This window comes from Chaetomium globosum, genomic scaffold (genome assembly GCF_000143365.1).
Source record: "Chaetomium globosum CBS 148.51 scaffold_5 genomic scaffold, whole genome shotgun sequence".
NCBI lineage: Eukaryota > Fungi > Ascomycota > Sordariomycetes > Sordariales > Chaetomiaceae > Chaetomium > Chaetomium globosum.
The window spans coordinates 2,241,605-2,265,180 of record NT_165980.1 but is presented as its reverse complement, the minus strand read 5'-3'; the positions used below and the strand labels follow the sequence as shown (position 1 = coordinate 2,265,180).

The window sequence follows — 23,576 nt, the reverse complement described above, 5'->3', positions numbered from 1 at the left end:
GCTCCGCAGAACCCGCTTCATGGTCTGTGCGGCCCTGTATGCGGCGCCCTGAAGCGCAGCTGTCTCGGTAGCAGTGAGAGCGGATGCTCAGGTGAGGCTTCCAAGTCCTCTATTTGGAGCTCGAGAAGCTGGGCGCTCAGCAGAACACCGGCCAATAAGAAACCATAAGAATCGCTTGTTTGCAGCGTGGCCTCTGCTGTGCTTTACAAGAACAGATCGCCTTCGGTTGGAATGATGGAAAAGGCATGGTTACCCGTTATATCAGCAGAAAGACTTATAGGAGCAATTATCCTCTTATTTGTTCCATGATGATCCGATGTCTCCTGATCAGGCGGCGGTGGGAGGGGGGGTAGGGAGGTAGGGGAGGTCGGGGATGAGCCACCACTGTGGTGGCATCGCTTCTACTCCTGTTTGTAGGAGTGTGTCGATCTCGCGGGTGGTGGTGTAGTTGATCAATGTCGGCGGGCGTGCGTTGCAGGATTCGGCCGGCCGCGAGGCAGTCGAGCCGCCGCATCTTATCCAGGGAGGTACAACGCTCTAACGCCACCGGGCAGGCAAAAACGTCGTTCGAGCGAGCTCTGCGGTAGGTCCAGCATTAGCGAGGTATAGCGGTCTGCCTGGAGCAGAGCGGAAGCCATAGGTTTTGCGGGGTCGGTGAAAAATGCAGGACTCGGTATCAGACACCCTCGGGCGACCCGGGTGTCCATGTCGGTTCCTCGGTGTAGACCCATCATCTGCGCCATGGTTATTGCCCCGGCGGAATGGAAACCCATGCTCGGCGAAAGGTTACCGGCGAGGTCGTGATACAGACTCTCCATCATGATACACTCAATTCCCTCGATCGAGTTAGCGAGCTCATCGTTGCCGGTTACGAGACTAGCGTGCCTCGATAGCCCGAGACATAAGATTGCAGCAACTGGCGGCATTCCCAGGGGACGTCCCGGCCATTGTTCCCTGTAAGAATATCCCGAGAAGTAGGAGCTTCCGAGTGACAAGAACGGGGTGGGACCCGGGCGGCGGTATCCGTAGTATATCTCGCACTGATGCGGAACCAGAATACGGCATGCCTGATGCTTTGAGCACAAGAGACTCAGAGGACTCGGCCTGATTACGTAGAAGGTTATCAAGCTCGTGTTGACTGGGCCATGCTTCCGCGAGTCTCTGAGAGAGATTCCCGAGTTTGGTGCTGGCCGCCACTCGTCTATCAAACGCCCCATGTAATGGATTGTGGTTGGCGTGAGCGGCCTTGAGAACGGCACTGGAACTGGCTAGACCCTCTCTCCCTCTGACAGATGCCTGTCTGAGACGTCGGCCCAAAATCAAAATAACCCGATCCGCCAGAAACAGGTCAGGGGATCTGTTGGCAGTATTTCGGGTCGATCTTGCTCAACTAGCGTTTTGACCAATGCCTCCATTCGGCCCAGCCTGTCATGGAGTTCAATTTGGTTGCCGTTGACGTTAGGGATTGCAGACTGTGGAACATCAGGCAACTCCTGGCTCACACATGCCACCCCGCGGCGCTTACAGGGGTTCGCAGAGCAGATGGTATCCGCGGGGGCTGCAAACACGCACCGGACCTTTCGCCGTTTACACTCCCAGCAACTCCGGGTTCCTTTCCGGACCTTCTTCCTCGGCCGTTCGGCTTCATGTTCTGCCGAGAGGGAGTCGAGTGATTCATCGTGGGTATGAGAGGTTATTCCCGCCATCTGCGGCTCAGGGGCACATTTAATAGATAATGATGGCGGAAAGCCACAGATAAGTCCAGATGGATGTGGGTCGGCGGAAAAGGGGCTGCAGCGCGGTGGAAGCTTATCGCTGGAAATGAATTTGAGAATGGCGTGAGGGTGAGGGTTGGAAGGATTCCGCCGAGCCTCGGCGGACGAAAGTCACGAATCGCGTTTTAGTCAGCATCTAGCTCCAACTTGACAAGTGACATGCTGATAGATGTGTAGAAAGTTAGCGTCTGTCAAGAGACATGCCCTTGAGAACTTCAACAGAGCAACACCTCTACTCGAGGATCCTTCTTATTCTCTACGGCTTATCACGCCAAAACTCAGCCAGGAAGTCCTCGGCTTTGGTGAACTTATAGTCCGGCAACAGCTGATTCCACTCATCTGAAACACTCAAGGCGCCGGCCGAGATACCAAGCACTATCCCGGCCGTCATATACTCCGTGAACTCGGCGATTTGCTCGGGAGTGAAGGACGGATGGTCGGGCGTGGGGAGCCAAGTCGACTTCACCACCCCAGCCTTTAGGTCATCTACCTTCAGTCTCTCAACGTTGAATCTTCCGCCTGGTTATTTTGAGTTAGAATCTAGTTGACAATAAACAAGGTAGCCGCAATAAACTCACCGCGAACTCTCTCGCCCATTTTGATGACCTCCTCCATCGTCAGGTCGTCGCCCCTGATGCCCCCAACAACCGGCCACTCGCCTTCGTACTCGACGGCTTTGACTACAACATTGGCAATGTCCGTGACCGTGGTAAGGGTAATACAGAAGTCGCCGCTGTCCACCATGAGAAGTCGGCGATTCCCAAGGTCGAAAGGCGTCTGCATCGGGTGAATGTGCTTGGTCGATTTGTACGGGTGGGTGAGGTAGTTTGTGAACAGTCCGGGCATGAAGAGCGAGTACTCGAGGACCTATTATCGACAAGTCATCAGCAGTTTTGAACGGAGCTTGGTTCTCATTCTTGAGAAAACCTGCCTTTTTGTTCTTGTTTAGCTCCTTAAGGTACTCCCGGATCACACCTTTGCCATCGTTCCAGGGCATGTGGTCAAATTTGGACCTACGAGCTCCGACCCGAGTTAGCAAAGGTTGCAAGAGGTTGTGGTAAAAAAATACAACATACGAAGCCCATTCACTCGGCGCAAAGCGTTTCACACCAGCCCGAACCGCCGCGTCGATCAGGTCCTTCTGTGCCACACTTCCCGGATCCAAATGCGCCGTGATGAACGAGAGAACCGTATGGGCTCCCCTCATAATTTCGTCAAGCTGCTTTCCATCCTCGTAGTTGGTCTTTACCCATGCCACACCAGGTGCAAGCTTCTCTGCGGGAGCATCCTACATGCCAGTTCAAGCCGGTGATTCCCGTAGAGAACATGTAGGAAGAATCCGAACCTTTCGAGACAAGAGCAAAATTTCATGCTTCTTCGTTGCGGCGAGCGCGTCGATGATCTCTTGACCAAGGTCTGCAAAGATGGCATGTTAGTGCCCTTGACCGAGGTTGTTAACGGGGAAGCATCTCACTGCCAGAGCCGCCGGCAACAACAATCTTGACCATCTTGTCTGGATGCAAGGGAGACTAAATACGGAATGGTTATTCGAATTGATGATAGAGGGGTAGAGGGAAAACGTGCAGAATCAACGGCCCGCATCGTTACTTATTATACCCGAGCAAAGGGCGTTTTATGCATAATTTCGACCGAAACTTCGGCGGAACAAACGTACATGCCAATCCTTCGCCGGACTCCAAACCGGAGGCCGAGAGTCTACCATCTCGTTTCGACCGAAGCTCGGCGGAACGAGCAACTCAGGCCCCCCAACTCCGAATCAAGGAGTAAAAGATCACGTCAGCTTGATAAACTATGTTTAATCTTCAACTAAACGAAAGTGTTACTAGCGTAAGTTGCGGTCCAGTTCGCAATGCTCCCTCTTTGTCACTCTACTGATCCACTAGTCCAGGGCCCTCCTCTCCGTCCGTACACGGCCCCTATAAAAATCATCATGTCCTCTCTAGGTACCATTCGCCTCCTGCTGTCCCTTTGCCTTGCGTCGAACACCAGGCTGCCGGTATTGTCTTTGCCATCAACGACAATGGAGAGAACCAAAACTTTGCCCATAACCGCATTGCCGTCGTAGCTCATCTGGACCCAAAGTAGTGAAGTTCAGGATTCCTCCAGTTTACCCTATTGTTCGCCCACATTTGGACGCCACGTGCTCGTGAAAGGCGTCCCGCCCACACGACAAGGCGGCCGCCAACTGTTCCAGCTACACGATATGTCCGTGATCTGTGAGTAGGTACTTTGTATCTACCCTCGTAGCGGTTCACAAGACCGTAACTAAGTACCTCATGTCCGAACTGAATGCTACCGAGTTAACGAACAAAAGGAAAGGGCTCGCTCCGACCTTGAGAATACTCAATATTCCATCCACAAAAATGGGATGGTGTCATGGGGCGATGTGGTGAGTTGTTTTCGGATACGGCCGAAAGAACCCACCCAAGTCCGGACTGGTCCATCACACACCGACGTTCTGTGAAATGTCTCGAAAACTGTGTCACATTCCAGGCACCGCACCAATGGACACCAAGTAGACACCAACTCAGTGGACCACCACAACTCAGTACCCGAGACAAACACGCACATAGCAACCAAAAAAGACAACATCCAGTGGTACAACGGGTGGCAACCCTGCCCCCGCCCCAAAACAAGTCTGAATTTCATCGTCTGGCACTACGTCGTACCGGGCAACCCAACACAGCGCCACCGCCCTGCGCTGGCAGGCCCGCCGCGCGATGAGTAAGCTTCAACAAGAAAGTTGCACAAAAAGCCCTTGGTGTCTCTCTCCCCTCCATACTATACTCTCGACAATACCCCATAATCGCCCATCCCTGGCATGTGATTATTATGTATCTATGCACCCGAATCCCGCCTCTTCTGCTTGCTGCCCGACGGCCCCCAACGAAACCAAAGTTTGCCGTGGTGTCGTGACGTGAACCCCCTAGAACTCCATGCAAATGCTTCGCAACCCAAAGATAAGAGAAAGGCAATAGAACGCCGAAACTGCGCGCCGTAGAAAAACCAAGGCCAGAAGGCTATGCGAGAAAAAAAAAGGTGGCCGGTGATGCTGGTACCCTGGGGGTGATGTTGTCCCGTGGATGCAAAGACCTGCGATAGAATCGCCCAAGAAGTGTTGTGTTGATGTGGAACGCCGTTTTGCATATGAAGAAGTCCGCCAAGGACAAAGGAAACCGGTTGGTGGGGTAGTCAGCCTTACTGACAAGACGACCCGCGGTATCATGCGGCAAAGAGAGGGGAAAATCCAACTCTCGGGCACTTGGTCGAGACGAGACGCTCAGCTATTCTGCGTCTCGCTGCGCCAGATGCCCGCGCCGAGTGGCTTGCTGACGCCGAAGCCGACGGCGACGGCGATGCCGACGATGAGAATGATGATGAGAATCTTGACGGTGATGCGGTTGCGCTTGCTCATGCTTGCGAGGCAGTTGCAGCTGTGCTTGTTCCTCCTGGCCGCCTTGGCCTTCTTCTTCCAATGGTCTTGCCCAGGCCAGGCATGGCAATCCGTCCCCCCTTTGGTGCATTCGGCCGACTTCCTGCTGGAGTCTTGTGTGATGACGTGCATCGCCTCGATATCGGTGTCGAAGGGATTCGCGCGTGCTGTGGCCGGGGTTGATAGATCGGACGGCCGCGGGTACGCCGAGTCCTTTTCTTCCAGTGTAGGGAATGGTTGGAGCGTTTCTTGCGAGGGTTTGTGTTGGAGGGTGGTCGTGGTGGTCTCGATGGTCAGGCCCGGCTTGTTAGCCGGGTCAAGGGCGTCGCCTGAAGACATAGTGGCGAAATTGTGTGGTGTGATAATGTCGTCGGTAGGTAATTATATCATCAACAGATGACTCTATGTGCGATTTTCGTCTTGGTGCGAGATCGAATAATTTGAACTCGGTAATGCGTATTTAAAATACCAGAGGTTCTATCACAACAATTGAGGCTGGGAGTTGTTAGTCCTGTTCTGGGCAGCACAAAGTCGGACGGAACAATAGACAGGTCCGTTCACGTTGGGCAGGGACAAGGGCGTCCATGGCAGGAGGATGGGACGAACTGACCATCAATGGTAGCAAAACTTGTTGGCGGTGCGTCTCAAACAACGGAAGCGACTCGCGGACAACAGCTGCGTACAACGGGCGAAGAGAAACAGGCGGGTCCGTGACCCCTTCCCAGCAGGAGACGGGCGCACTAGATACGAAAGGAATGACGGGGAAATCGATTATCGGCGGGGGGTCGAGACGGTTCGGTACACCGCAAGCGCAAAGAGGTTATCGTGAACGATCGGCGCCTTCTGTATCGTTCCACCACGAAGAGGGAGCGGTGAGTCGAGGCGAGTTGGACCACGAAAGGGAGGGAGGGCCTGGCAGATGAATTGGCAAGAGAAATGGGAAATGGGAACACCACTGACCCTGGTACGTACCTGGAAATCAAGGTTGTGGGGACCCAGAGGCGCAGCCAATCCGGCCCACGATTCGGTTGGGAGCTGCATCAATTGTGGTCCACCTCCCACCCATGCTCGCCCCTGACCTGCAACCTTGTCGGCTAGCGTTGGCCCCACTTACTGTTCCTGGCCATAGAGCAGAACCGTGATTGGCTTCTTCCGAGCCTGCCCAGCTGCGCGAATGGGACTCTCCTTTTTGCACCGAAAACCAAAAGAGCCAAGGAAGATCGTCGGCGCATCAAAAGAGCCTAGCGCACGGCCACGGCTGCATCCACGGGTTTGAGCCCAAGACCTCACTCTCTCTGTCGCCAATCAAGCATAGGAAATCACGACGCGCCGATGATGCGGATATCAACAGGCTAGGCCGCGATGAGGGGCCACAGACGAGTACAACTACGTTGTCGGCCCGTTGTTCGTCGGAACCCAACACAGCAACACAGGCCAGACGGGCCCCTTCTCCGGTGGCCTCTTCGGCAATCATACCGAATGAATCGGCCTCTTCTTCCGCGGGCTCGTTTCGAATTGAATACGCGCATTTCAATAGCGGCCAGTCTTAACTCAGCCTCACAACGGACCGTACCTATCTCTGGACTTTCCCCCCCGGCGCCAGTTCCCAGGTTTCTCACCGGGTGAGCGGCTGCATCTCACCCTCCACGCCGCGTGGTTGCACATCCGGCGTGCTGGTGCACTTCTGCAGGTCCATTGAAGCGCACGCGATTGGAACGCTGAGGCGACTTCAGAGTTGTGGGCTCATCGGATCAATTCCCGGCCCCCCATACATACCCTGACCGTCACAGCACAGCACACATCAAAGGGGTACTGCGCTTGTTTATTTTTGTTCGACGCCAAAATCCCCGATTCTTTCGGTGTCGTGCGCCGAGCATGCTGATCGTCTGAGGTGCTGACTGCCAGCTTTTTCCTCGGCACCCCATAGCCTGGGCCCCTGTTCAACGTCCCCTCCCGACAACCAACGCTCCAACACAAATCGACAAGAAATGAACCGTCGCAAGCCAACCCGCCCGCCATAGCATAGTATTTATCGCCTCGCCTATTACCCTCGTATCATGGTTGTCGCGGCTTTTATCCGCCACTAATTACTATCAATCAACTTTTCTTCGAGCCTTCTTCCTCCCGAATCGCCACCATGCACGCGGCACGCTGCGCGCATCAATATTTGCGTCGTGTAAAAAGCCAGCTCGAACACCAAACCACGTTGCATCCCGCCGTCCGCACCATTGGCCTATTCGGGTTGGCTTCCTCGCCCTGCGGGGTCGTTTTCCTCAGAAGTCTCCTGTGTAGAACCCCTGCCAGCAATGGCGGGGAAAGGAGCGCAAAGCCCACCGAACCTGTCCCCTTTCGCAGCTCCGCTCGGCTGGGTTGCGCCGCCCTCAGCTGGGGCAATCCTGCACCGCACCAACTTGCGCCGGAGTGCATTCCGAAAAAGCCTGGCCTTCTGGGCGGAGTTGTCCAGCGCGTGTCCATCTAGGTATCTGGGCGCAGGACCTGCTTCCAATGTCTCAAGCATGTGCGCCGGGCGTTGCTCTGCCCCCTACCGCCGCTGCGTCCTCCACAGTTTGTTCTGCGCGATATTTCGTGTCTCAGACTGCCAAGTCCATCCATCGGCTGTTTCTTTGTCGGCGTTGGCCCTCTTCGGCTGGCGGTGTCAGGGGCTGAAGTCTCAATTCAGTGCTTGGCGAGGGAGGTGCTGTCAGGGGGGGTTCATTGGTGGATGACCCCACAACCCACAACCTCCCTTGCTAGGACTTTGTGAGAGACCCCTCTTCGTCGACTCGTTGAACATGATCAACTTGAAGACCCAAATAATGGTGCGAAGCGCCGCTCGTCCGGTCTGTTTCCCTATTTGAGGGGTGTTTGGCTGAGTACTGCCGCTATCATTGGGGCCGGATTGGTTAAGATTGTGCTTCGCCAACCAGCTGATCGATATGGCATTATCGAAGATCACGATGTTGTGCGCCGTTTCGGTCAATTGATAATTGTCTTGAGCCCCGCAAGGCAGATCAAAGGCGGGGTATTGTGTCACCGACAGAACACCGTGTGCGTCTTAATCTCCCATCCCCAACCGCCACGCCGGCATATGCTCCCCAAGATGTTCCACCCCGCAAGCCCCGGCATAACGGACGAACTGGTTCCATGGCACCGGCGCGCCATTACCAATACCTAGAGGGGTTCGGGGCCGAGGCGCTTCGGGGTGGCGCGCTAGCGGCGTGATACCAAAGGCGACTAACTCGGTATGTAGTTACTGTGAAGTAAGCAGTCAAACAACGTGAGAATGCAAGACATTATGAAGTCAGAAGCCCTGTTTTAGCGGGGAGGGATTCAGACTAGCAAGCCCACGAACAGCCCGGATGTTTCAGACCCCGCCTGTTCGGATTTATCAAACAACGGGGTTATCGGTTTTAGGGTGTTGGTGTGACGAGGATCATCCGAAAGATGGCGGGAGAGTTGTGATATCGCACCGTCATGCGGGTTGAACCGACTCAGTTGAGGAGTCGAGGGAGGCAGCTCTAGATCTGCGCTGTAGGTGAGTGACGACATGGTAATTGCCTCGCATTGGGCTGAATGCAAGAGATGTCACTGCGGTGGATCCACAGGGGTGCATAGTAAGAGAATGCGTCTTAGACGGGTTGCGAGTCCTGGAAGTCTAGGTGGCGATCTGTGAATGTCTTCATGGTCGCATCTGGCTTGGGGTCGAACCGCAATGTTTTGGAGCATGACGGCAGCCATCGCACTATCGACAAGAGTTTCAATTAGGTAGTTAAGATATTTCAGCACGATCAAGCAGCTTACCCCTCAGGGACCTGGTGACCTCAACTAGACTAACTGATTGTTCAGATTGCTGCCTGTTCCCATGTACACTTGATGCCATTTGATGCAGTAAATTCCCAATTGCTTGACACAGATTGGGGCCCACCTTGTAAGCCGCCTTCCATCTGATGGCGGTAGGTACCGTAATGTTGAATTCGGAGCAGGGAACGGAGTTAAGGAAGCTCGTGATGTTTTCTGGACTCAGAATGAGAAGGGAAACCGTTCAGACCGAGAAGGAACATTGTAAACTGGACCAGGCCTGCTTGTGGCATCTTCGAGCTATTCCCGCCTTTGTTTGCTTTCCAGATCGAGCTACTAGGAGTTTAATATCTATTCGGCTGGGATTAGTTCAACCGGTTGTATGTAGGAAAGAACAATTAGCTGTTGCCACTGCCTGGTCGTCACACTGAAACAAGATATTTCGAACTCTGCTGTGGTTTTACATCGAGGAAGCAGGATGGTTGGTTGGAACGTTGGTTCGTTTCAAGAGATGGTATGTTGTATTGAGTCCCAAGTTCTCTTCCTGACTCGGGGACGACGTGCCAGGTTTTGTGTTGTTGCTACATCTGCCTGGTGACAATGAAAGCGTTGAATAACCAGTACAACGTAGAGACAGACTAGGTCTTGTAGCAATTCAGTCGAAAAACCACAACCAGCTATTGGATCACGGGGTATTCACAACTTCGAACAACATATGTTCGCTCTCCTCGAGCGCCACCGATTCACTTGATACAGATTCACCAGCACTGGGCCTCGACTTGCCTCGATTCACTTGTGGCCAATTTTTCCCTGGCTAGAATTGCTATAAATCATGGAATACCTTTCTATCATGAGCACCTTTTTCCAAACATTTACACAACTTGCTTCGCCCTCCCGGTTCTGAAAGCCCTGTGCAACAATACCACAGCAAACAAGCAATCACTGAAAACATTATCACAATGCCTTATTCTTATTTCAGAATGATTTTCATCGTTCTGTTCCTCGGTTTGTTTCTCCAGGGGGTCTTAGGCGGACCCCTGCCCGAGCAATTCAACACGGGCTGCTTCGTTATGCAGATGGCCCCTGTTGTGAACGATTGCCGTCAAGTCGTCAATGCCTTCAACCGTGAGTATCCCCAGTACCTCTTCGACTGACATCGTATCTAACAATCTGAGCAGGTCATGACCCATCAGGCTACATTACAGTTCAGGGCAATCATGCCTTCAGAATCACTCATGGCAACTGCATGGGCACACTGAGCAACAAGTCTGGTTCTCCGACCGCAGTCAACCAGGATACGCTGGCGGTTATGATGAAAAATTACATCATCGACCCCTGCGTTCTTTACAGGCAGTGGGGGTTCTATGAAACCGACAAGTATGTCATGGAGCTGGAGTTTTCGGGAGCTGATGGTGACGCCAAGGACGGAGGTACGCCGACAGTCGTCGAGGAGGACGTGAAGTTGTCTGGCGACCAAGGCAAGGCCAGACATGACTGACGCATACCACAACCGCGCTGATTGAGAGTCCATGGAAGAACGGAGGTTACGCTTAGCTAGAGAGAGAGGGCACTCTGCTTAGGTACCTCTTACCTATACCTACATGTAGGATACCTATAGGGAGGGCTAGGCAATTGGACACCTCAATGGCTCAGGATGCTCGAGACAGAAGCCACACATATTTTGAACCCCATAAACCCATATTATCGGTAACCTCAAAAGTGAAATTTTGTGCTGTCGCGTGAGGTGGTGCTGGGTGGAAATGATGAGCACGGTGTAAGTGAGCACCGGGTTAGGGTTGAATTAGTACTTCTCCCAGCAAGAACAACCCTTGTCACATGTTTTGCTTGGAAACCTTGCCACAAGCGCCACAAATACCCCTACCCAGCGCGCCAAGATGGAGGTCACCAATCGCTCGCGATCCAGCGAGTCGAGCCGTTCCTTGACGCCTCCACAGTCTCGCATCCCACTGAGCTCCAGCGAAAGTTTGACTGCAACCTCATCAACCGACGACAAGCTCTTTCAAAACATCACTCTCCCAGACTCGTTTTCTCGAGCTGCCATTCCCGTTACGATGGTCAGTGCTTAGCGACCCCAAAACACCCCACCAATCCATCAATCAATCCCCCACCCAACCAGCCAACCAACCAAAACAACTCCCCCAATTTCCATCCCATCCCATGACCCAGACGCCCCACCCCACACCTCACACTCACCCACCACCTCTCACTAACCCCCCGCAGAACAAAGACGCCTGCTTCACCTACGCACACATGCACCGCTCGCAGCACGCGGAGCTCTTCGAGGAGTTCTGCAAGGACCGGCTGCCCAAGGACGACGTGCTGGTGCCGCCCGACCTGCAACCCGTCAACCCGGAGGAGGAGGACGACGTGGTGCCGGACCAGCACGCTGCGTACGGCGTGCAAAAGGCTACGCAGCGCGCCCGCGAGCCCGCGTGGCGCGACCTGGGCCTGGCGGAGCTGATGGCGCGCGGCCCGATGGTGGGCGTGGTGCCGAAGAGGAGGGTTGGGGCCGGGGGGAAAGAGGAGGGGTGGTGGGGGTGGTGGTGCTGGGGGTGAGGGGGGGACAGTATCAGGGTTTGCCGCGGTGAGGTGTATGTGGCTGGTTATGAGTTGGTTTTGCGTTGGGAGCATTGCTAGGCGTTACGTTGGCAGGGTTATCAAGGTGGTGTTGGCATGCCGAGGGCATATTGGGTGGTCATGGACAAGCGCATTGTTAAGGCGTTAACGTAGAATATTCATTCCTCAGACACCGATACCTAGCCGACATCCTTGTAAAAGTGATACCCAATGGCCCTCGCCAAACGCAAAACCCGGATGGACCGTCCCCGAATCCCAAACGCCAACCCAATGCCAAAACCTGTCCCATATAGGTATCGTCTACTTGTATTCCCACTTTCACGACTTCCCGAGCAACGCCTCCCTCTCCAGAATCTCCGGCTGGAACTTGACCAAAAACACCGTCTTCCCAGGCCACATCTCGCCCTCCTCTTTACCCCCCACACTATGCGCGGTCACGCGCGCGGGGAACATGGCGCCGTCGCACACGCCCTCGATGATGCCCGCGATGAAGGCGGCGCAGTTGAGCTGGCTCATCTCGCGCGGCACGCTGATGTAGGCGTTAACGACGGGCTCGTTGTCGACGATCATGTACTCGTCGGGTGTGTCCGGATTGGAGCTCTTCTCGAGCCGGTCCGCCTGCCGCCCGAACAGGTGCGTCCACAGGTTGATCTTGATGAAGTGCAGCAGCGCGATGATGGTCAGCGGCCGCGTCTGCGTCCGCGGCGGCTCGCGCATCAGCAGCAGGTCGAGGAGTTTTAGCCCGATGGGGTGGCCTTGTACGTTGAGGCTGGTGAGAGGTCCGTTGTTAGTTGGGATGATGACGCAGGGGAAGGGCGGGGCGTGGGGGCGTGGGAGCGTACCGCTTCTCGAGCTCTTGGATGCCTGTTACCCGCCGCTGTGCGTAGGTCACCATCTCGGAAAAGAGGTAGGCAAAACTGGACTGGCTGAGCTCGGCCGCCTTGGTACGGTTGAGTGGTCGGTGGTAGATGGTCTTGCCATTGGACGGGTAGCGCAGGCCTGTCTGCTCCTTGCTGCTTGCCGTCTTGCCGGGGCCTAGGTGCGCCATTGTGGTTGCTATGGGGTATCGGCGGATTGAGCTTCTGTTGTTAATTCTACGGTACAAGGTGCGGTTCAAACGGTTCAAACGCGGTTCAAATTCGGGTCGGGCAGGGTCCGACGCTGAGGTCTTGGGCAGAATGCCAATTCTTTGGTGTTGCAGCGGCACTGCTGTGCTCAACTCATGCCGAATCAAAGATCTGGTCTAACTGCATCTGGAAACGGGCCTATGCCTGTCAGAGAAAGCGGTGCCTGCTTTTGGGTTCGAGCTCAGGGATCCTGGACCCCAACAGCGGCAGAATCAGCTGCCCAAGGTACCTAGGTACCCCGCCACGCTCGCCACCAGCCGCGCCATGTGAGCTCAGGTTACTTCTGCCGATTTCCACCACCATCTTTTTCCTACCTAACAACCGTTTGCACTTCTCGACACTCCTCCATCAACTTCTCAAAAAACCTTCAAATATTCGGATTTACTCATCAAAATCACGATATCATCCGATTTAAATCACCATGTCCGCAACAACGCTCGGACACAAGGGCGTCGCAGCTGTCCAGAATAGAGACTATGCGGCTGCGATACCACTCCTCGACAAAGCTCTCGCCTCGTCGACTTCTCCAGCCTGGTTGCTTGCCCGCGCTCAAGCACATCAGCAGCTGAAAAACTACGACGCCGCTCTCCATGACGCTGAACTGGCCTATCACACCGCGGCGGAGCGCGGTTCGGGGAACTCTCGCAGGCAAATGATCGAATCACAATACCGTCGTTCGGTTCTCTATTACAAGCTTGGACACCATGCAGACGCCGATTGCTGCGCTAAATGGTGCATGCTATTGGCCGAGGGGCGCCCGGCGCGCGAGGACGACGGCGTTGAGAAAGCGGTCGACGGTAATGGCAACTATACTGTAACCTACGAGGTCGGTGTTGCTGATAAGGCCGGCCAACCAGGCCAGAGCGGCGATTTTAAGGCAAACGTCCTCACTGGTATTATGGGAGGCAACGGGGGCGCAGGATCCTCGCCAAAGACAGGTTTCGAGGACGATTGGAAGCGCGCATATACTTGGAGAAGCCAGGTGCTCGGTGCTTTGGACAAATTACCAGAGGATCATCCGGGCCGGAAGATCACCGTCACCAAGATTCCGGTTAAACCCTCGGCGAAATCCACCAAGCCGGAGCCCAAACCCGAGCCGAAGCCGGAGGCAATCAAGGCCGCGCCCACTCCGGGCAGTGTCCCCGACGAACAGCTCAAGCTCAAGGTCGACTTCTACCAGAGCAACGACAAAGTTTCTGTGACGCTGTACGTGAAGGATGTTAAGAAAGAGGAACTCCAGGTGGAGTTCTCAGAGACTCAGGTTAGTTCGGAGGCTTCCTTCACAGCTTGTTGTCGAATCGGGTCTAACCAGCTACAGGTACGGCTTTCACCACTTCCCCGCGCGGCGGCTCCGTATGTCAAGGCAGGTGACCGTGAAGCGACATCTACCCTTACTTTGGACGGGAAGATCGATCCTTCGACATCTCGATATACCGTCTTCTCGCGGAAAGTCGAACTTACCCTTGCCAAGGCCGCCCCAGGCATCAAATGGGGTTCATGGGGCAAAGAGACCATTGGCCCAGACACATGGAACAACGATACCAATGCTGCTTCGGGTGTGACCGGCAGTTCAGCCTCTGTACCCGTCGCCGAGGCCCAACAGAAAGACCAGTCCGCAGCCATCCCGGAGCCGGCTCCGAAGACCACTACCTCTGCTGCCCCCGCCTACCCGACGAGCAGCCGCTCCGGCCCGAAGAACTGGGACAAGCTGGCCAATTCCGAGGCAGAAGGAGAGGATGATGACGCCAGTAAGGGGGATCCCAACTACTTCTTCAAGCAGCTTTACAAGGGCGCCACTCCTGAGCAGCAGCGGGCCATGCAGAAGAGCTTCATCGAGAGCAACGGCACCGCCCTCAGCACTGATTGGAATGACGTCAAGGCCCGCACCGTGGAGACGTTGCCGCCTGACGGCGTTGAAGCGAAGAAGTGGGAGTGAGGTTGCTCAGGAACTGGGTCTTTTATTTTCTTTTTTTCTTTTTTTCTCTTGGTTGGTTTCATCTACCTCTTCGTGCATTCTGCTTGGTTGAGAGGTGGTAATTATCCACCTTTGAAGGCGTTGTTGGAAAAGGCTGTTGCTGCGCCGGTATGCGCTCGGGGGGTGGTGTTCCAAGGGGCGTCACTAGGAGCAAAGCAGGTAGAGCCTTGCAGGCGTTAGGGTAGTTTAGTCAACAAGTATTAAAATTGCTGGCGTCGCTTCGTTCGTCAGTCGCGCGGCCCTTCGCTACGCTACGGGGCGCTTCCTTCCTCTCTCCCGCTCCTGGCAATTTTCCTGTCCCTCTCCGGAGGACAATCGAGCTAATTTATTGTTATTAAGTACGGGAGAGACGAAGCGCCAATATCTGTCCGGAGTCTAATATTGTTCGGCCAAACTGCTTGCTATTTTCTACATGCTTAATTCGTAGTCACACATAACTCTCCGTATCGCTCGCTTCCACGTTGCTTGGTCGGTATAGCGGCTCTAGCAACCTAGCCTTCCAACGCCTCTCGTAATCCGCCAGCTTCCTCTGCATGGCAGCAGTCGGCGGGTCCCGGTTCACTCGGCTTCGGTCGAATGGTACGTCGAACATCACCCCGTCCAGCCTCGACGCCCGGGAGACGGCCACGTATGACAACCCGGAAGCGAACTCGCGCTCCGAGATGTCGCACACCACCTTGGGCAGCGTGATCCCCTGGGACTTGTGCACCGTGATAGCGTACGCGACCACTAGGGGGAACTGTGTGCGGCTGCACGTCTTGTTCTTCAGGGTGAAGTCTTGCCTCACCTGCAGGATCGGGACCACCAACCTGCCCTGCCCGTCCTGAAGCTCTACGTCTCTTGTGTAGTACGGCGGCCCCGTATACTTGTCGAGGGCCACCATGATGACCAACGGCGGATCCCGCAGGGGGTCCGCCCCTTCCGCCCAGCCGATATCGTGTACCGTGCCTTGGGCGCCGTTCACCAGGCCCACCGGGTTCCAGATATTCCTGGTCAACATCACTCTGGCGCCGATGCATACCGGGAAGCGGCTCGACAGGTTGCCGGCGTCTTTCGACTCGGCCTTACTTGCCCCGTCGCCTTGGTGGGTAGCCTCTACGTAGAGGGCCGGAGAGTTCAGGTCGACCATGTGGTCATGATTATAAGACCGCACCTTTTCTCTCGTCGGATAAATGCGTACGGCGTTCGCGAAACCGGCTTGTACTCTGGGTGAGAGATTGGACGCGCACCGGGAGACTAACAGCTCCCACCCCGTGACCGACACCCGAGCCTGTCTGAGCTCGACCAAGGCGTCGCGAAACCCGGCCTGGTCCGCCCCATGTTGCCGCTGGATTGTCTCCAAGAAAACCGAGTGCTCGAAGGCGCGGTAGGCATTGAGACCAGCAACCTCCATCTCCTTCATCAACCTGTCGTACTCGGCATAGATCGGCTTGTTCAGCACCGGCGGCAGCTGGAAGAAGTCTCCGATCAGAATGACGCTCAATCCGCCGAAAAAGAAGTCATTCTTCTCCGGAAAGATCTCGCGGAGCCGCCGATCGATCCAACCCAGAGTCTTGAGCCCCAGCATGCTCTTTTCGTCGATGACGAGGTAACGTACACCCGCAAAAACACGCTGTAGGTTCCCCAAAACAGTGGGTGTTTCGGTCAACGGGCGGTAGTTGCCATCGATAGGCAAGCGGAGGAGGGAGTGCAGCGTCTGGCCATTGATCTGGTTGCTCGCGACCCCGGTGGGTGCGGCACGGAGAATGGGCGATTTTCGGCCGGGGAGAGTTTGCTGGAGGTGAGACGACAGCATGTTGACCATGTACGACTTCCCAGTGCCTCCGCCGCCGTCAACATGCAACAGGATGGGCGGTACGTTATCCCGTTCTAGGTGGCCCATAATAGTGTCGTACACGATCCTCTGTTCCCGGTTGAGGGTATCCCGGGCCTTCAGAGGAATGTGTTCAACATCTCCCGCCATACTGGGGTGCTCGACTTTGAGAAGATCCCAGTATTTGCCGCTGTCGAACCGTTCATCGATATACCGGCCGACGTGGGGATGCCAGTCGTACCTGATGTCGATATCTCGCCTAGTCAGTAGGTCGATCTCCTCGTGTTCTGGTTGGAGCTCAGGCACCATGCGTGCGAGCTCCTGCCAGTCTTCGAGACTGATATCTTCCTGGAAGGGTACAGCCCGGAACTCGTCCTCGTCAGCCGCGGGTTCCGGCGCTTCCGCCTCTCCGTAGTGGTCATCCTCATGTTCATGGTGCTCCAAGCAGTGCTCGTATGCCGCCACGTAGCCTGAGAAACGGGTACCGTCGAGGGTTAGAAAGCCGCCGCATTCCCGATGAGGATGTGCCAGCATAAGCTTGACCCGGCAGAAGTCCTCGAACTGTACGTGCCCATGGACCGGCGTGTACCGCGGGAAGTAATACAACACCCTGGGCCGAGCGGGTGGGCGCCATTCCCTCCAGTTGCCCGGGTTTGGCGATTGGAAGTTCCACGTCTCCAGGAACCTGAAATACGACACCGCCTCCATGTCACTAGGCCGTTCCAGGTATTTCTCGTACGACGTCTTCTTCGTCTGGACAGCCTCATCCGCTTCGGAGAATTCTGCCAACCGGTTATGCCTGTCAGCCGGTCGGCAGTCGACGCTAATCACAACGCGGCTGTCCTGGTAGAGGGGTAGCTTGAGGAGGATGTGGCACGTCTCCTGTGCGGAGTAATCCCTCTCGCCGATTAACTTGTTCATCATCCTCGAAACAAACGACAGCATGGGGTTCCTGTCCGAGACGTGTGGCAATATGGCCCCGGCGATCTCGGCGTACGTGCTGGTCTTGGTCTCGGTCTTGCTGCAGTATTTGGCGGCGTAGTTGATCACCGCCTCGATCCCGGTGCACGGCGAGATGTCGGTGTTGCGCAGCCAGCAGAGCGTGATGAGCCGGTTATACTGGTTCATGTGGGAGTCGTTCCGTACCGCCTCAAACGACCACCACGTCTTGCCCGGCCTTCTAACCAAGCCGGCTTCCTCTCGATGCGGGCGGGGAAACAGAAACCGGCATTCCGGTTCGGGGCCCGGCTCGCCGTTCTTCTCTGCCAGTTCCGCCGCGCGTTTGTTGATGCGCAAACAGTAGGTGGACGAGCAATGATGCCGTTGGCACCGGTTGAGGACGCGATCCAGCCAGTCCCATGTTACTTCCGTCTGCAGTGCGTCGACGTTCAGTGGGTTGCCGCCATCACCTCCTTGTCCAATCCGATGGGGCTGGGGGTTTTCCGCCGAGATGTGGTAACCCCACAAACGCGCGAACCTCGCCCTCTCCTCATCTGTGCTGGTAGCCTGCTGCGGGCCCTCTTCAAACCAGTACAGCCCGTGGTTATGACTGCTGCCTCGTCCTTGCCATTCGTACCGACACTAAAAGTCTGAAAGGTTAAATTTTTTGGTTAACACCACGTCTCGGAATGCCTTGAACCGCGTGGTGAAGTACCACGCCGCGATATGGGGGTTCTCGCGAAGCAGGCGACCGGACAACGAGATCCGGGCCGGCTCGTCCAACACCTGCCACCGCTCGAATTCCGGCATGTGCCGGTAGAGGTCGTGCCAGTGCAGATCGGCTGGGCTCAACGTGATGAATACGCCGGGGACGCCCAGACAGTGCGCGAAAGATTCGCACTCCCTGCGCCGGCGGTACCAATAGGGTCTCGTACCCTGAATCGCCCCAGCAAAGCGGGAGATCTGGTTGAGGATTGCCTGAGCTTCAGGACGGTCGGGATTCTCCAGTGCCTGTTGTAACTCCGCCTTGGTTAGGACGGTAGACCGCTGCTTGTTGACGTAGAACCGGCTGTGCCCATAGGCCTGCTGCCGCATGAGGGTGTTCAATGCGATGTAACGGAAGGTATGATGGCGGGCAAAACGCCCGTCATGCCACTTCATCGCATGCGCCAAGTAATCCGAGTAGCTGATGGCGCGTTGCCTCGGCTGGTTGAAATCAGCAAGACCGCGTGGGTAGAGGCTGGGACATGCTAGCGACAGCAGAGCCTGCGACCGGTTGAACTCGCTGATCGGCGTGAATCTGATGGGAGGCATTGGAAGGTGGTGAGCGTCGCGCGGTTGCTGCTGCTGCATTGGAGGACGTTCTTGGTTCTCCGGGCCGTTGTTTTCGAGTCCGCCCTGCAGCAGGGCGAATTCCGAATCCTTGACCAGCACGTTGGGTACAGCTGCTTCATCGAACCCCAGCCCATCCTCGTTCTCCGGCCTGTCACCGTCGACTGGGCCCTGGTCGGGCTCTAGGTCTTCCCAGCTGCTCACTTCGTGGATGGTAAGTTGATCGAAGATGGACTCGTCTTCGGGTAGCTGGCTTAGATTTGATTCGCTAAGGAGAAAGCCTTTGTAGCCAGGATGGTTGCGTGACAGGAAACGGAGCCAGGTAGCCACCACTCGGCGGCGAATGCGAAATCGCTTGCGAAACTGTCGGTCCATCGCGGGATCGGCTTCAGAACCGCTCGGACGCAGAATCACGATATCCAAATCCTTGGGCAGCAATGGAAGTTCGTCATAGACCTTGCCTACGTCGCGAAGGAAATGAACAACATGGCCGCGATATTTGTACTGCTGGCCCCGGACCTGAAAGCCAAAAGTAAGAAGCAATGCCAACAAAGATAGAAAGGAACACACCGTAAACACGTTGACTGCAACGTGGACCCGCGAGATAACCATCTCTTCGGCGGGATGGAGGATGGGTAGAGAGTCTGGCATCTCTCCAAAGTCCAGGTGGTTCTCGGCGGAGTAAAGGAAAGGTTCGTCAGCCCGCTTCTTGTCATCCTTTTGGTGACAGCGTTTGCAAACTCCATCCGCCTTTAGCTCAACATCAAACCAGCGTTCCTTACATCTGAAACAAAGGCGCATGTTTTCCTGCGCAAGGCGCTCGTTAAACTCATGCTTGATAGTAACATCGTTTTTGCAAAGCGGAGATCCCTGCAGATCGCCCGTGTATTTAGGAGGCGGTTCGTTGAAATCGCGGGGCGGGACCGGCGGCGGGTCATTGACCGGAATTTTGCGAGGACGGCCTACTGGTTGTCTCGGCTTTGGTGGGCGACCATGGCGAATTTGGCTGCGTAGGGGCGCTGGAGAAGGTTCTGGACGAGTGACACGGCGAGGACGGCCACGTGGGCGGCGAGGAGCAGCTGGATTGTGAAGGGGATGTATCCGTGGTCGGCCAGGCGGACGGCGAAGAGTCGGATCGGAAGGGGGCTGTTTTCGAGGCCGGCCTCGCTTCCCTCGCTGTTCGATAGGCTCTTCCGGTACAGGCCCTTCTGCTACTGCGATGCCTGGCTCGGAGCGGGAATTGCTCCGGTCATCATCGCTACTTTGGTCGTCTCCTTCGACATCCTCTCGGCCCTTAGATTGCCGACGAAGCAACTCGCTCAGTCGGGGTGTCTGACTCGGCTCCTCATCATTACGCCGCAATGACCGGTGATCTCTCTGGATGCGGGCAAGCTCTTGACGAGCAGCAGCGACGGTGACAGAGTCGCCCTCTACCACACCGCCGGCGTGATACCGCTCACTCATCACAGCATGGGTGAGGTTCTTGCGCTTGGGCGGGGCCGCCACCTCGTCCGACACGTCAGAAAGCCTTTTGTTGCCTACAATCTCACGCATTATGGCAACGGAAGTGGTCGATTGTTTCACCTGTGCGATCTGTATTAGCAACAAATCAAGTATGGTGGGAAGCTATGGTTACTCTGTCGGCCGCCTTCTTCCGGCAAGCAAGACATCTTTGTACTGTCTTCGAGGAATCACGCAGGTGAACAAACTGCATGGCAGGCTGCTTCTCTCTGCAGTGGGAACAAACCCTCATTTCTCCGTTGATCTCCATGCTGGATGGGAACATTGGATTGGGAGGTAAATAACAACTGTCGCGCGAGTGTCCCAAAACAGACATGGGCTGATCTTATCCCGCCAATTTACGCGTCCAAAACACGATAGCAGAAATAGTGGAGACCGCAGCCCTGTCGACCAATTGGCAGATCGTATGATTTTTCGAGAGTTTTCTTCTATTTAAATCACGTGACTTTACCATAATAATTCTTTTGGAGTTTGGCCGCAATATTGTCCTCCGGACAGGATTATGGACATCTAAGGGTATACTTCTAAGTTGCCGCATCTAGTCTAGTCCACGCGGTCTTTATTACGAGAATTAGGACGGCTGTCTTCCGCCGAGGGCGCCGACGCCAGCGGCTGGCTGCCCTCGACCTCCACGACGCTCATGTCCATACGCACCAGGAACTGCTTGCCTCTCCAGTTCACAGTGGCGCCCAGCAGGACCGCCCACGTCCAGATGGGCAGTGCCAACACCTCCCTCCCCAGCCAAGCAGGCAGCCACTCCAAGAACGGCCGCTGCTTGATGCCCCCTTGCCTGCCCGCCCCACGCGCAAAGGCAGGCGTGTTCTCATCCACCTCGACACTTTCCAGCCGCCGCATCCTGCTCGTGAACCAACGATCGAGCACCATCCACGCCGTGACCGTAGCCGCCCACACCGCCGCCATGGCAGCCCACGTGGGCTGGAGGCCGAGCGCGGCGCGCGCCCAGGGGAGCGTGGTCAGCGCAAAGGACAGGTGCACGCTGCACAGCAGCGGCTCGATGCCCGGCTCGACGAGCGTCGCCAGCAGCACCGTCCACTTGCGCACGCGCAGCCACCGCACCCGCCGCGCCACGTACGCCGCCACCGACATGCCCGACATGGGCTGGATCGCTACCTCGCCGAACACGAGCGCGTGGTTGCCGATCCCCGGGGTGGTTGTTGTTGGTGTTGTTGTGTTTGTGGGGGATGACCGCCAGGTGAGGTCGCCGATTAGGTGGTCCTCGCAAATGTAGGAGGAGAAGAAGTCGAGTCCGCGCCCGCGTGTCGCGTCGGAGGCGGGGAGGATGGGGTTCTGCGCTGGGTCGGTCATGGTGTCGAGGTGGGCTTTGCGGAACATGCTGCTCTTGCCAACGATGCAGGGCGCGATGCCTACCGTGTTGATGGCGCTGTAGAACTTGGCGTGCGTGGTCGACATGAACATTTCCTCGAGCCGGCCGCCGTGGTCGAGCAGGCTTTTGGGCGCACGCGGCTGTTTTGTGTCGTTGGACAGTAGGCCAAGTTCTTCGGCGGCTTTTGGTTCCTCGATGTCGACGACAAGCGGCAGCTGGTGCACTAGTTTGTAAGGGGTTGTTCTCGCGCCGTCAGGGCGGAACCCGTAGAGCTTGTCCACCATCCTCCCCGCCGAGCCGGTCCCGACCCAGACATTGCAATCGACAATCCATATGATTTCTCCTTTGGCCTCCCGGTATGCGCGGCTCATGTTGCGGATCTTGGGGTTCGGGCCAAGGTTGTTGACATGGCCGCCGGTCCCATGCAGTAAGGGGTCATCCTCCTCGACTAGCACCCTGGCGTCGAAACCGGGGAAGTCTGCGACGACCTTTTGCAGAAGCGGGTATGCCGGATCATCGGCGGATGAGACGCAGAGGTGGATGGTCAACTTTGACTTTGGGTAGGCGAGCCGGAAGGTCGAGGCTAGACACTCGTAGAGACCGACTTCGACGCCCTTGACGGGCCGGATTATCGTGATGTGCGGGATCTCCTCAGGTTTTAAGGAGGGGGACACTGGCTTCGGACGCGTCGGAGTGTGGTTACGGAGGCTAGAGTGAGAAAGCGGGCAAAGTCAGTAACAGTGACAACACGTCAGTACAGACGGAATAGGGGAGGTGATCGTACAGTTGGGTGATCCCGATGGTTTGGACGAGGAAGACAGCACAGCTCCAGACCAGGCTTACCAAGGCCGCGCCTTGGACTGCTATCGACATCGGATCATTGCCAACAGTCATCGCTGTGTGAGCGAGAAAAGAGGATGGTGGACCAGAGAAGTCTGGCGCGACGGCAAGTTCGGCGATTTCAGAGAAAAGGGACTCGAGAGTGACCGCAAATCCATGTGGGTCGCTGACAAGTCCGACCAGTCCAAAGGGATAAACATCACTAACTCAAAGCGAAAACAGGGGCTTTGAGATCACAATATTAGGGACAAGGGCATACATTGCCTAAAACACGGCTTGATTAACTAGTGTAGTTTCCTATTGGCGACCGTGGAAGGCTCAACTTTTTGTCGAACATGCACAAAAACAAGACGACATCGCTGCTGCTTGGAGTTTGAAACTGGAGATGCACAATTCGCCAGAGGCCAACCAATTCGACGGTGCGGAAAAACGGGCCCCACTCGCCTGTCCACCCTGCTGGAACTCCAGGTCTGCTCCACTGATGCCTCAATCAACAGGCAGCATTCGGTTTCTTCGGCCTCTGCAAAATCTGCAGCCGACGCAAAAAAAAACTGCACCACTATTTCTCACCAAGCTTCTGGCAAGCTTGAGCAACATGCCAAAACAACATAAACTCGAAGCTTCCCAGATGTGAAAAGAAGCTTCAGGACAACAGCTCAACCTGCCTCGCATCCTCAGCGACCTTGATCAGTACGTCGGAGGGTTTGACTACTACTACTGCCCTTGATTGGGTTCAGTTTTGGTCATTGGGTAAGTCGGCCTCTTCGGCTTTTCTTTCTTTTTTTTGATGGCTTTTGTTCGGGGTCATGCGCGACAAGCTTGTTGGTCCAATTCTGCCCTCGAGTGAGGATGTCTTGGATCGTGAGAAGCGCAAGACCAGCGATATGGCTACTCGTCTCTCCCACACACCTACTCGTCGATACGATGGAGGGGTGGAGGAGGGGCTCGAGCAGCTCGATGCACCTCCCCCGATTGCGGTGATGACACCTAAATACTTGTGCTTAGAGCAATGTGCTTCAGTGTACGCTCGATGGAAGCCCTCTATTTATAGACTACAAC

At 55.7% G+C, this 23,576-nt stretch overlaps 9 protein-coding genes across 9 annotated transcripts; 3 read left to right on the top strand and 6 right to left on the bottom strand.

Moving 5' to 3' along the window:
* Positions 1-2,031: 2,031 nt before the first annotated feature.
* CHGG_07570 (uncharacterized protein) lies at positions 2,032-3,283 on the bottom strand (the record flags this gene model as incomplete). Its single annotated transcript, XM_001225225.1, has 4 exons — positions 2,032-2,294; positions 2,354-2,642; positions 2,751-2,788; positions 3,250-3,283. 4 exons carry the CDS (start codon positions 3,281-3,283, stop codon positions 2,032-2,034), a joined length of 624 nt encoding a protein of 207 aa, XP_001225226.1.
* A 1,793-nt stretch (positions 3,284-5,076) lies between these two features.
* On the bottom strand, positions 5,077-5,568 carry CHGG_07569 (uncharacterized protein; the record flags this gene model as incomplete). Its single annotated transcript, XM_001225224.1, has 1 exon — positions 5,077-5,568. The coding sequence occupies one exon, from the start codon at positions 5,566-5,568 to the stop codon at positions 5,077-5,079; it is 492 nt and encodes a 163-aa protein (XP_001225225.1).
* Positions 5,569-7,462: 1,894 nt separating this feature from the next.
* Positions 7,463-8,778, bottom strand: CHGG_07568 (uncharacterized protein; the record flags this gene model as incomplete). Its single annotated transcript, XM_001225223.1, has 4 exons — positions 7,463-7,704; positions 7,969-8,156; positions 8,367-8,463; positions 8,700-8,778. 4 exons carry the CDS (start codon positions 8,776-8,778, stop codon positions 7,463-7,465), a joined length of 606 nt encoding a protein of 201 aa, XP_001225224.1.
* Positions 8,779-9,986: 1,208 nt separating this feature from the next.
* CHGG_07567 (uncharacterized protein) lies at positions 9,987-10,525 on the top strand (the record flags this gene model as incomplete). Its single annotated transcript, XM_001225222.1, has 2 exons — positions 9,987-10,152; positions 10,206-10,525. The coding sequence occupies 2 exons, from the start codon at positions 9,987-9,989 to the stop codon at positions 10,523-10,525; spliced, it is 486 nt and encodes a 161-aa protein (XP_001225223.1).
* Positions 10,526-11,205: 680 nt separating this feature from the next.
* CHGG_07566 (uncharacterized protein) lies at positions 11,206-11,604 on the top strand (the record flags this gene model as incomplete). Its single annotated transcript, XM_001225221.1, has 1 exon — positions 11,206-11,604. One exon carries the CDS (start codon positions 11,206-11,208, stop codon positions 11,602-11,604), a length of 399 nt encoding a protein of 132 aa, XP_001225222.1.
* Positions 11,605-11,943: 339 nt separating this feature from the next.
* CHGG_07565 (uncharacterized protein) lies at positions 11,944-12,673 on the bottom strand (the record flags this gene model as incomplete). Its single annotated transcript, XM_001225220.1, has 2 exons — positions 11,944-12,394; positions 12,468-12,673. The coding sequence occupies 2 exons, from the start codon at positions 12,671-12,673 to the stop codon at positions 11,944-11,946; spliced, it is 657 nt and encodes a 218-aa protein (XP_001225221.1).
* A 500-nt stretch (positions 12,674-13,173) lies between these two features.
* Positions 13,174-14,688, top strand: CHGG_07564 (uncharacterized protein; the record flags this gene model as incomplete). The annotated part of the gene is made up of 1 exon (XM_001225219.1): positions 13,174-14,688. The coding sequence occupies one exon, from the start codon at positions 13,174-13,176 to the stop codon at positions 14,686-14,688; it is 1,515 nt and encodes a 504-aa protein (XP_001225220.1).
* A 466-nt stretch (positions 14,689-15,154) lies between these two features.
* CHGG_07563 (uncharacterized protein) lies at positions 15,155-20,365 on the bottom strand (the record flags this gene model as incomplete). Its single annotated transcript, XM_001225218.1, has 3 exons — positions 15,155-18,121; positions 18,266-19,330; positions 19,382-20,365. The coding sequence occupies 3 exons, from the start codon at positions 20,363-20,365 to the stop codon at positions 15,155-15,157; spliced, it is 5,016 nt and encodes a 1,671-aa protein (XP_001225219.1).
* Positions 20,366-20,875: 510 nt separating this feature from the next.
* Positions 20,876-22,571, bottom strand: CHGG_07562 (uncharacterized protein; the record flags this gene model as incomplete). Its single annotated transcript, XM_001225217.1, has 2 exons — positions 20,876-22,385; positions 22,462-22,571. 2 exons carry the CDS (start codon positions 22,569-22,571, stop codon positions 20,876-20,878), a joined length of 1,620 nt encoding a protein of 539 aa, XP_001225218.1.
* Between the last annotated feature and the right edge of the window lie 1,005 nt (positions 22,572-23,576).